This window comes from Homarus americanus, unplaced genomic scaffold (genome assembly GCF_018991925.1).
Source record: "Homarus americanus isolate GMGI-L3 unplaced genomic scaffold, GMGI_Hamer_2.0 scaffold36188, whole genome shotgun sequence".
Taxonomy (NCBI): domain Eukaryota; kingdom Metazoa; phylum Arthropoda; class Malacostraca; order Decapoda; family Nephropidae; genus Homarus; species Homarus americanus.
The window spans coordinates 1776462-1789414 of record NW_024718183.1 but is presented as its reverse complement, the minus strand read 5'-3'; the positions used below and the strand labels follow the sequence as shown (position 1 = coordinate 1789414).

At 40.3% G+C, this 12953-nt stretch overlaps 1 protein-coding gene across 1 annotated transcript in view; it reads right to left on the bottom strand.

Annotated features, from left to right (window-relative positions):
- Positions 1-12953, bottom strand: part of LOC121859241 (N-alpha-acetyltransferase 30A-like) — a 125301-nt gene that overhangs the window by 52172 nt on the left and 60176 nt on the right. Inside the window, 2 exon segments of the mRNA XM_042355979.1 lie at positions 4694-4735; positions 4737-4833. Coding sequence (XP_042211913.1) covers positions 4694-4735; positions 4737-4833 — 139 coding nt within the window.

The following is a 12953-nucleotide window of genomic DNA, read 5'->3' as shown; positions in this document are numbered from 1 at the left end:
CTTGGTGCCAATGCTTCAGGGGATTTCCGACTGAAGCCTATGCTTGTCTACCACTCTGAAAACCCCAGGGTGTTCAAGCAACAGAAAGTGGTAAGAACAATGCTTGGAGTTTATTGGAAGTCCAACCGTAAGGCATGGGTGACAAGACAGTTCTTTAATGAATGGGCTGTTGATGTGTTTTGCCCCTCTGTCAAGAGCTACCTAACCACCAATAAACTTCCTTTAAAGGCTCTTCTCCTCATGGATAATGCTCCTGGTCATGACCCTGACCTTGCCAGAAATTTGGAGTATAAATTTGACTTTGTGAAAGTGTTGTTTTTGCCTCCAAACACTACATCACTCATACAGCCAATGGACCAGAATGTGATCAGCAACTTCAAGAAGTTGTACATGAAGAAAATGTTTAGGAGGTGTCATCAGGCAACTTCCATTGATCCTGAACTAACACTGAAACAGTTCTGGAAGACACAATTCAACGTCCTGGAGGCTGTAAAATTGATTGTGTCATCATGGCAAGAAGTCTCCAATAGAACCCTCAATTCTTCATGGAAAGCACTGTGGCCATCAGTAGTCCATGATTTTGAGGGATTTGAGGATGACACAGAGTTGGACCAGGAGATTGTGTCCATTGGTCAGTCATTGGGTCTTGAAGTGGAGGAGAAGGATGTGGAAGAGCTTGTGATGTCTCATGAGGAGGAACTTACTCCTAATGACTTGAAGGAACTGGATGAGATGTTACGGGTAGAGGCTGACAGTGGTGAGGAGGAAATTGAAAGTGATGACCATATGTCAGCTAAACAGTTGAAAGATGTGATTTACCACTGGGAGAAGTTCAGGGAACTGGCTTCAAAGCACCCAGAAGTGGAAAAAACTGAACTAACTTTGTGTCATGTTGAGGACTCAGTGGTCTCCTTCTTTAAACATAAGTTAATGGTGAGGAGGACAGATGCCCCACAGACCACAATTGACACTTTCTTCAGTAAAAGGCAGAGGGAACAAGATGCTAGCCCTCAGCCTTCCACTTCAAGAAGGAGAGAGGATGTTCATGGTGGAGAATCTGTCAGTCCAGAGGTTCCTGACATTTTCATGGAAGGTGACTCACCTTCCAAGAAGCAGTAAAATGCTTCTCCTCCACCTCCACTTCCTTCTCTTCTCCCTTCTCCTCCTGCACCTCCCACTTCAAATGCACATCATCACCATCATCCAGGAGCCTTCTACATACACACCTCAAAGTAAGTAAATTTTTCCGCCATTTTTGTTGAAGTTAGGAAATTTTCGGTGAGCTGGAACCAATTACCCAAAAACCCATTGAAACAATGGTTTCGGTTAACGAACGTTTCGGTTAACGAACGACCTTTTGGAACGGATTGAGTTCGTTAACCGAGGGGCCACTGTATTGTTATTATTATCCACTCTGTATCTGTATTTTTCTGGCTAAATAAACTGTTACAATTCAATTCAATTCTGTTACAATTCAGTGTGGGTTCCCAAGTTCCAGCATGACTATTTGTGTGTAACGCCACACGCTTAGCTACAGGGGCCAGAGGCATTTCAGATTTCGGAATTTTTTGGTTTTTATAATTTTTTTTTTTTTAATGTGTATTAGCCCACCCGGGCATAGATCACTGACCCACATTGGGGCCTGGGGGAGGGGGGGGGAAATATAATAAAAATTATACTAATAATAATAATAATTCATAGGTCTAGGTTGTGTTTCTCACTTTTGATCTTTTTTTTCATTCTTGTATTTCTTTATTATTATTATTTTATTATTATTACAGTATTATTGTTATTATTATTATTATTATTATTATTATTATTTTTATTAATATTTTTATTATTATTATTATTATTGTTATCATTATTATTTTATTTTGGTGTATTTTTATTAAAAAATTTATTTACTATGAATAATTATTATTACTATTACATTCTCGCCCAGGCTAGGATAAATAGTGGACAATTGTTATGTGTAGTATTACTGGAAAATAATATATGATTATGTTTTAAATGTATTTTTAACAAAAGCTTTCATTATTGAAAGAAGAAGAAACATGAATTGAACATACAAATTATTATAGTTTACAGTTGATGGCCCTGGACTGGTCATGGAGACATCGGGTGGTGTGATGTTCACGTGGTGTGGTAACTCGTCCTCAGGTGTTGATATGAAGGACCTCACGTGGTCATGGAGACATCGGGTGGTGTGGTGTTCACGTGGTGTGGTAACTCGTCCTTGGGTGTTGATATGAAGGACCTTAGGTGGTCATGGAGACACCGGGTGGTGTGGTGTTCATGTGGTACAGTGACTCGTCCTCGGGTGTTGATATGAAGGACCTCACGTGGTCATGGAGACATCGGGTGGTGTGGTGTTCACGTGGTGTGGTAACTTGTCCTTGGGTGTTGATATGAAGGACCTTAGGTGGTCATGGAGACACCGGGTGGTGTGGTGTTCATGTGGTACAGTGACTCGTCCTCGGGTGTTGATATGAAGGACCTCACGTGGTCATGGAGACACCGGGTGGTGTGGGGTGGTGTCACAGTACCTCGCCCTGCTGGGTGGTGTTGTGTTATCCCGTAGTCAGGTGCATAACCGTCCGGCCCTCTGTTGTTCCCAGGGTGGACGGATTAGCACCTCCTTGTCAGAAGATGGTGGCTAGTTCCCAGGGGTGCTTATCTCACTGGTGGGTCACAGCTTTCACTGGTATTGTCTAGTGCTGAAATCACTGGCTTAAACACTGTTCTTCACTGTTCAACACTGATCCCAATTCTTTCCGAAACAAAATTGTCACTTTTGATTATGCAGATATCCCGGTGGCGAGGATGTGGGGAGAGGACTTGGGGAATGGGCCGACATTGGCCAAGGGGGGCAGCCATGTAGCCAGAGCAGCGCCTAAATAGGTCTTGACCCTCAGGTCAAGGATGTAGTGCCCCTGGTCATGACGCTGATCTTCCCAGCACTTTGGAGGTACATTTGACTTTGTCAAAGTGTTGTTTTTGCCTCCCAACACTACATCAATTATGCAGCCAATGAACCAAAATGTAATCAGCAACTTCAAGAAGCTGTACATGAAGAAAATGTTCAGAAGGTGTCATCAAGCAACTACCACTGATCCTGATCTATCACTGGCACAGTTTTGGAAGACGCAGTACAACATCCTGGAGGCTGTAAAATTGATCGTGTCATCATGGCAAGAAGTCTCAGCTCAATGCCATCAGCAGTCCATGGTTTTGAGGGATTTGAGGAAGAAACGGAGTTGGACAAGGAGATTGTGTCCACTGGTCAGTCAATGAGACTAGAAGTGGAGGAGGAGGATGTTCAAGAGCTTGTGATGTCTCATGAGCAGGAGCTTTCTCCTGAAGATTTGAAACAACTGGATGAGATGATTGAAGCAGACAGTGGTGAGGAGGAAAGGGAGTGATGACCATATGTCTACTTCAGACTTAAAAGATGTCATTCACTACAGGGAGGTGTTTAGGAAACTGGCTTCAAGACACCCTTTGTGGAAACAACAAAACCTATGTTGTGTGCCATGGAGGACAAAGTGGTCTCCTTCAAGAAGCAGCTAATCAACGGGAGGAGAAATGCCATACAACAAACACTTGACAGCTTCTTATCTAAAAGGCAGCTTGAGAAAGATAATTCCCCTCGGTCTTCCTCTCCAAAAAGAAGGACAGAGGATTTTCATGTTAGAGAATCTGTCACTCCAGAGGTTTCTAACATTATTATTGAAGGTGGATCGCCTTCCAAGAAGCATTAAAATGCTTCTCTTCTCCCTTCTCCTCCACCCCCACTTTCAATTCCCTTCATCTTCCTCCTCCTCCACCTTTCAACTCAACCAGCAACATTCTACATACACACCTCAAAGTAAGTGTTAAAATATTTTATTGTTGTTATTTATTATTGTACAGTATACTGCACAGTACAGTACTGTATTTTGTTTATATTTAATGTTTTGTTAATTCTATTACCGGTATAGAGTACTTTCATGTACTTTTTAATTAATTTAAAGGGAATTCGGTGAGTTGGAACCAATATCCCACTGAAATAACAGATTCAGTTAACGAGTGACTCTGTGGAACCAATTGTGCTCGTTACGGAGGGACCACTGTACAGATTATTTAAAGATAACAACATCAGAAATTAATGACTTTTACAGGCACAGTGCAATGGGTAAAGAGAAAGTTAGGAGTCAAGGAGAGTCTTGTTTGAGTGGTCATGGTTTTGTGTGAAGGTTCGAGAACCTCAGTGAGAGTAAATGTTGAGGAATTTCAGATGAAAGTTGGGGTCCATCAAGAGTTGTTTTGAGCCCCCTCTGTTTATCATGGTGCTAGAGGTACTATCACAAAATTTTAGGACTGACCTGCCCTGGCAGTTATTTTATGTTGACGACCTTGGGTTGACAGCATATAGTATTGAAGAGGTAGTGTAAAAGTTTGAGATGGAAGATGGAACAGATTAAAAAGATATGAGAGTGAACATCCATGGTGGAATGTGGAAAATGGCTCTGTATTGCCTGTAAGAAGGATGTTGGCAGTAATTCAATAGTAGTATGCAATGTGGGTGAAAATGGGTCCAATAGGCATGACTGCCCATTTGGGACAATGTGGGTACAGTATACTAAGCCTTCAGGACACGAGGCAACAATATTTTGTACTATCGAAGAACAAAGGATAATCAATATACACTTACCGGAAGAGTCGTTTGTCTCGGACAAATCCTAAGTTTTGATAACCTAAGTGCAGGCTTATTGGTAATCTCGGTTTCCAGCACAACTTCATCTGCATCATCAGATGCCATGGCCCGTATTGCTCTCTGTACCAAGTTTGACCCAAGCGAAAGATTTCAGGTTAGACAGTCATGAGAAAAGGCATAAATTTTGAAATATGAATATGAATGCTGAAGAAGTTATTGAATGTATTTTTATATAAGAGAGAAAAAAAACTGAAATTCTGCAATAGAGATTAAAAACAAACAGAACTTTATTGTGTAGAAAACTTTAGTCTGCAGACTTACATAAAGACAAAACTGTAATTACAACAACCTCAACCTTTTGAGTTGGAGAGACAAAAACTGCCTTGAAATCCATCAAAGATCTCTCAGCTGGCAACACAACAAAGATTTAAACCAATGATCTAGTAGTCCCCAAATCCAAAGAGAACTTCCTCTCTCTCTAGAGGCAAGAAACCTACAGTGTGTTTATCTATGCACAGAAGCTTAATTTACAGTCCATAAAAACAAAATTCTATTTTGGGCTACAATGACCTTTGCCCCTAACAGCCTCTTCCTCCTTGGGGTAGGGTGCATATATAATAAACTATGTAATGATCATTGGGTAAAAGAAACTCAAATTTACAGTTCAACCAATTGCCCTAAAAAAAGGATGATGGACTTACTCTCTCCAAAAGATTAAGGAACCCAAGGAAAATCATGTATATCAGTGGACAAAACGAATTTGGCAGGTAGATAGGAGGTGGATGGGAGGGTAGGGGAGAAGGTGGAGGCTTGGAAATGTATAAATCTCCTCAAACATTCAACTTTTGTGGCATTTTGTGGTTGTTGTGGTGTTATGATTTATTTACAGCATATTGTTAGTGTAAGCTGTGCTTATCTCATTATTAAAACAGAAAAATCAATTTGTGGTGTGAAAATATTATTTTTTTTAACCACCGCCACTGTGTGTCATAGCCAAGGCTCCACCTACCTCATTCTCCTTACACCACCTCCCACCTGCCTGCCAAATTCTTTTTGTCCACAATTGTACAGTGGTGCTTGGAATCTCAAGTCAATTTTGTGATCATACAGTAAAACTCTCTAAATCAGAACTATAGAATCAAGTCCATATTAGCTTAATTTCCAGATAAAGCTTATTTACGGAGGGGGGTTATTTATTCCGGAAAACTCTGGTTTAACCAAGAAAAATCCAGATGGCAAACCGGATTGCCATCCACTACAGCCCTCTTAACTCCTGTGGACTATTTGTGACTTTGTGGACTAATTACCACGGCTTCTAAAGACAAGAAAACTTAAAAAAGAAATCAGAAGAGGATCAGAAGGAGTTTAGTTTGAAGGACAAGCTAACAGTTCTGGAAGATCATGAGATAGGTGTATCTGCAAAAGCTTTGATGAAGAAATATGACCTGAAAAACAAAAACAGCCATCAACAGCATCAGCAACTTTGTGTAAATACTGTACTGTATGTCCAGTACGTACAGTCTCATTCAAGATTCTTCGAACACTGCTGGAGACAGCTGGTAACTCAAGGCCATTTGTTTACTATGTACGTAGTATAAATTATGAATAAATGTAAAAGTGATCAGTGATTGGTTACTTAGTTCCCCGTTGCTTAATTTAATGGTTGGGCTTTGTTGTTTCGTTTTAAATTATACTACGTACTATAGTAAACAAACGGCCTTGAGTTGCCAGCTGTCTCCAGCAGTGTTTGAGGAATCTTGAACGAGACTGTACAAGAATTACAGTGGTCCCTCGATTAACGAATGGTTCGAATAACGAAATTTCAGTTAACGAATTACCTCCCATAAGGATCTTCAATTCGTTAATCTAACAAAAATTTTAGTCATTTTAAAAATTTAGTTAACATATTGATAATATATGCAGTACAGGGAACTAGTTTTTTGCGCCCATCAGCCTGCTTGAATCAGCCACCAGGCTCCAGTTTGACTTTTTGACAGTGGAGTGAACATCAATTTTGTTGGTGTCTTAAATATTTTTATGCTTTTTACATTAAAATTATTGGAAAATCTGAAATTTAGTTAACATATTGATATATAGCGTAAGTGCAGTGTTGATTTAAATAAAATAATCTTGAATTCCACCAAGTGAACTTAAAATTTTATTGGTGAAATTACTGCATCAAGCATGGGTCCTCGATAGTTTACTCCTCCACCCCACTTCTAATTCCATCATCATCATCAACCAGAACCTTCTACATACACACCTCAAAGTAAGTGTACTTTTACTGCACCTTTTTTTACTTTGTATGTACTTTTCTGTGAGCTGGAACCAATTACCCAATATCCCATAGAAACAATGGATTCGGTTAACGAATTTTCGGGTTAACGATCCAATCTTCTGGAACGAATTGTGTTAGTTAACCGAGACACCACTGTATTATTATTATTACATTTTCGCCCCCAAGGCCCTGGTGGGTCAGTGACCTGTGCCCGTGGCGAATCCCCATAAAAAAAATAAATAATAAATAAAATATAACAGACCTTTCTAGAAAACCATTTAACATTAATAGATAAAACACAAAGTTTGTGTAGAAGGCTGGCTTCCTCCACAAAGGAGAGGATGTTCTCCCCATGCTACCCATCCCCGGCACCAAAGAGAGACAGTAAAGCCCATCTATCCCCCAGCACTGGGAGAGGTGCTTACGACAAAGCTCTCTAAGACTGGGGCACTCCACCAAGAGGTGTTGAACAATCAATGGGATCAGGCAGTTATCACAATGGGGAGCAAGTGCTCTATACATTAAAAACCATGAGTCTGCCGTGTGTGGCCAATGCTGAGGTAGGCCAAAGCATTGCCAATTCAAGCGGATGGCAGCTCTTATTATTGGCTTCATATCAGAGGCAGGTAGAAGGTGAATGATGTGCCACAAGGTGAGAAGCAGCTGCTTTTGCCACATCAGCAGCACACTCATTCCCCTTTTACCCCACATGGGCCGGAACCCTGCAAAAATTGACTTTCCGGCCCCAGCGTCAGATGAGAAACACAGGTAGCTACTACTAAATATCTATAACTAAGGGATGGGGCAACATACTGACAATATATAGTGCAGTGTAGTGTTGATTTAAAGAAAATAATCTTGAATTACACGTAGTGAACTTAAAATTTTATAGGTGAAATGACGGCATCAAGCATGGGGTTTTTACCTTATATAATATCTTAGACTAAAGTTAGGAAAATATAATTTGCATTGTAGGAATCCTTGCAAGACAGTGAATAATTTGAATATAAACATCATATATTTTGCACAAGAGATAAAAATTAATCACCTGTATCACATTACAGTACAGGTTGTACCTCCTTAGTCCGGCAACCTCGGGACCTCACCGGTGCCGGACCATGGAAATTCACCCTTTTCCTGGATAGATAGTGACTTGTGCTTGTGCCTGGAAGCACTAGCACCACTTTCTCTCGTTCATGGTCTCTTTGAAGACATATTGAAGGGTTAAATGTCGATAGTAGCTTCTCAAATTTCGCAAGTTTTTAATTCTTAACGATTTTATTGGAACACAAAAAATAAATGAATAAAAATTTTGAAGGCGGAAACTTGAATTTCGACAGGTTTGAACTGCCTGCCAACGCAGACGACGCGCATAATCGTGGTAAACAGCGCCATTTCTTATGTACAAAAGATTCATTATTGTTTTTTTATTGAATTAATGTTTATGTGTGCAAAATGAGCAATAAAATTTATTAATAATACGTAGAATATTAAAACACACGAGGAAATGACACAACATTGTTTTCGTTGATTACAAAACCAGTGACTGACTGGTTCTACATATAAAACTGAAGAAAATAAGACCTTGGTTGTAGCTGTAGTAAAATTAATATTGTTGTTTTAAGTAATGTTATTTAATGTTAATAAATGGAACAATAGAAGTAGCTAACGATAATGGTAAAGAAAAAAGAGAGATCGCATATGTAAGTGCGCATGCGCACACGTGAAAACATATCATCATTACTTTACATAAGAATATGAAAGCAACACTTATTTACTGTTCATATATATTTTAATTAATGTTTCTGAATTTGTTTTTATTGAATTAATGTACGTGTGTGCAAAATTAACAATACAATTTATTAATAATACGTGGAATATTAGAGGAGACGAGACGGCTGCCGGCATTGTTTATGTTAAAGCTTATGAAACCAGTGACTGATTGGTTCTACATATAAAACTGAAGAAAATAAGACCCTGAGTTTAGCTGTAGTAAAATTAATGTAAAAAATGAATATGGTTGCTTGAAGTACCTGTAATGTTATTTAATGTTAATAAATGGAACAATATAAGTAGCTAACCATTAATGGTAAAAAAAAGTGAGACTGCTCGTATGTAAGTGCGCACATGTGAAAACATATCGTCATTACTCTACATAAGAATATGAAAGCAACACTTATTTACTGCTCATATATATTGAAGGGTTAAATGTTGTACTCTGTGTAGACAAGCAGAGAGAGAGAGAGAGAGAGAGAGCAGCCAAACTGCCGGATGTAAACAAGCCTTAATTTCCCGCGGCTTTGTTTTTTGTTTTTTTAAGGGGATTAGCCCACCCGGGCATAGGTCACTGACCCTCATTGGGGCCTGAGGAGCAAAAATTTAATACTTCTGTAATAATAATAATAATTCAGATAAGTTTAAAAAAAAACTGCCTATCTACCTATTGGACAAACTAAAATCGTTCCGGACCACAGAATGCCGGACTAGAGAGGTACAACCTGTATATATATATATATATATATATATATATATATATATATATATATATATATACATACATACATACATACATACATACATACATACATACATACATACAGTGGGGTATGCTATAACGAACGGATCCTACTACGAATATTCCTATAACGAACGGTTTTACCTATAAAATTGAGAATGCTATAACGAACGAAACTCCTACAACGAACATTATTTAAAAAAAAAAAATTTTTTTTTTTACTAATTTATTGTTTTTTTATTACAAGTATTAATGATATTGGTTATTTCAGGGGTTTAGATGCATATTTATGCACTTTTTTACAATTTTTACAATTTTATATTATATTTTTCAGTGTTAAGTGGTTGTATTTGGTGGCCTGGAACGGATTAATCCTATAACGAACGAATGCTATAACGAACAAGGTTCTAGAACCAATTAGATTCGTTATAGCATACCCCACTGTATAGTGATTTAAGGGCGATTTAGGGGAATTTTCGGAGTGTTTCTGATTGCGTTTTGGGCTTTACTTTGTATGTACTTTTCTGTGAGCTGGAACCAATTACCCAATATCCCATTGAAATAATGGATTCAATTAACGAAATTTTCGGTTAACGAACGACTCTGTGGAATGAATTGTGGGGCGAGCGTCCGCCAGCTCCAAGTAATGACACTCGACTGAGTAGTGCCCCTTGAGATGCTTATACACCTCAATTAGGTCACCCCTTGCCCGTCTGTAGTATAAGCTAGGCAAGTTCAGGCGCTTCAATCTCTCAGGGCAGTTGGGGTGCCGAAGTGCAGGCACCAGTCTGGTGGCCCTCCTTTGAACATTTTCAACCAACTGACAGTCCCTAGCATATCTCAGGGACCAGACGGGGTGACAGTACTCTAAATGGGGAAGCACTTCACTCCTGAAGATCGTTACGAGGGACGGACCGTCTAGATATCTGAACGACCTTCTTATAAGACCCAATAATTTATTTGCCTGATGTACCTTCTTCTCACAATGGCCCGAGAACTTCAGTTCATTGTCAACATACACACCTAGGTCCTCCTCACATTCAGTCTCAAATAGTGCAGTTTCTTCATCCCGTTGGGACATATGATACTCCTCCTTACCGTTGGTACGCCCCAGGTGCATCCTCTTACACTTCGTGACATTGAATCTCAGCAGCCATTTCTTGGACCATTCTTGAAGCTCACAGAGATCCTTCTGCAGCTCTTCACAGTCCGCATGGTTCTTCATTTCCCAAAATAACTTGGCGTCATCGGCAAACGTTTGTATGGAGGAGTGCACAACGTCAGGCATGTCATTTATGAAACAAACAAACAAACAACAGCGGGCCCAATACACTGCCCTGTGGTACCCCGCTTGTGACAGGTACAGATGATGATTTCATGCCATTAATCACCACACACTGCTAGTGGTCATGTAGAAAGTCTTCTATCACCGCAAGAACATTTCCCCGAATTCCGTACCATTCCAGTTTGATTTTCAGCCTTTCGTGGGATACACTGTCGAGAGCCTTGGCAAAATCTAGGTATATATATTGTCAATATTACCACCCCGTTCCAGAATATGGGTCCAAATATGCAATACCTTGACCAATTGTGTTAAGCAGGAGAGCCCCGCCATAAACCGCGTTGGCAATCCTTTACAAGGTTGTTTCGTAGATGTTTCGTCGTGGCATCTCTGATAATACTCTCAAGTACTTTACATATTATGCTGGTCAGGCTCACCGGTCTATAGTTGTTCGGGGAGTGACGATCGCCCTTCTTGAAGATAGGACTCACATAAGCCACTTTCCAATTACTGGGAACCTTTTGTTCATCAAGGCATTTACAAAACAGGATCTTTAGGGGCTCGGCAAGTTCGTTGCACAATTCTCTTAGCACTCTAGGATGCACCATGTCAGGGCTGGGACTCTTATGGACCCTTAGCTTTGAGAGTATATTTCTAATACCCTCTTCTGTGAACACAATGTGGGTCAGTGCTGTCTGTCCTCAAACACGGGAAGGTTAATCGCATCCTCTCTTGTGAACACCGAGGAAAAAAAGCTGTACAATGTCTCAGCTTTATCCTGTCAGAATCTGCATAACTACCATCTTCAAGCCTCAGGTCTGATACTCCTACTCACGTTTTTCATTTTGACTTTGCATAGTGGTAAACCGCCTTTGGGTTTGACTTGACCTCGCTTGCAACGAGCTTCTGGAACTCCTATTCAGCCCTTCTACACTCTGCCTTTGTTTGGTTTCTGGCTCTTGCATACATCCTCCTGTCCTGCTCATCGTTTGACCCAACCCACGTCTTGAATTTCTGGGTTTTCTTCTTAACTTTGTTGACCGCCGCATGGTTCATGTGTAGGGATCCCCTCGTATTCCTAGAGGCACTGGGTTTGGTCTTGGGTATATATTTATCGATCAAATGGGTCACTCTACTAGTTATGATATTCAGCGTAGTGTCTGCGTTCTTGTGCCTTAATGAATCTGGCAAGTTGATACCCCTCATCTCTTCCCTCATCCCATTGTAATATTTGCACCTTGGGCTGGCTTTATCTTGAACTAGGTAACAGTTAATTGTGAATGACAACACTATATGGTGGCTGGTGCCAACTGGGGCAAGGTGTTTCAGTTTAACCACCATATCTTCCTCGTTTGTTATGATGAGGTCTAGTGGCTTGGGTGTTTGCTCCCTTCAGTAATGTGTCGGGTTTCTAACATGTTGGAATAGAAAATTATCTCTCAGAGTTTCTACAAAAAGAGTAGCAGGGTAATTGAAGTCATTTGGGGTGCACTCATTTCTCCAGTCGATGTCCCCATAGTTAAAGTCCCCCATGATAAGGAGGTGGCTAGGGTTGAGCATCGCTGCATTGTCTATTAAGGCTCTTAAGTTCCTTTGATTTAGTGGGCCATAGTTTGGGGATCTGTAGATACACCTGACAATAAGTAAGTCCCCTCCTTTTAATTTAATTTTATGCCACTTTGACTCTTCAAAAACATCCTCTCCCTGTACCCTCGCCTGGCTGGCTCTAAGGTCTTGCCTAGCACAGTTTTTTTGCAAGTTTTTTTGCATGAGGTTCGTAAATGAGTCATATCCAGCAATACTGAACTCACATTCCTCTGGGTCGATTCTCCTGTTCTTGTACAACAGTTCTACAACTCCTACTATATCAGGTTGGTGTACCTTCAGTAGTGCTTCAAACTCCTCTCTCTTATCACGGAACGTGTCAGTTTTAGTGTACATGACATTCAAGCCGGATTTTGTTCTCAGTAACATCTCTGTTCTTAGTAGTAACCCCCCATTCTCAGAAACTACAGCATTTGCTAAGTACGCTGTATTTTGCAGGGTGTGGTTAGAAATGTCATTGTTTACACGGCGCTTGCCTCCTCCCGGCTGGTAGGTGGAGCTGGTGTCACATTCCGGGTGGGGGATAGAGTGGGTGGAGGGTGCGCTGCTGCCCCCTGGCCCTGTGTCGGCACACTTG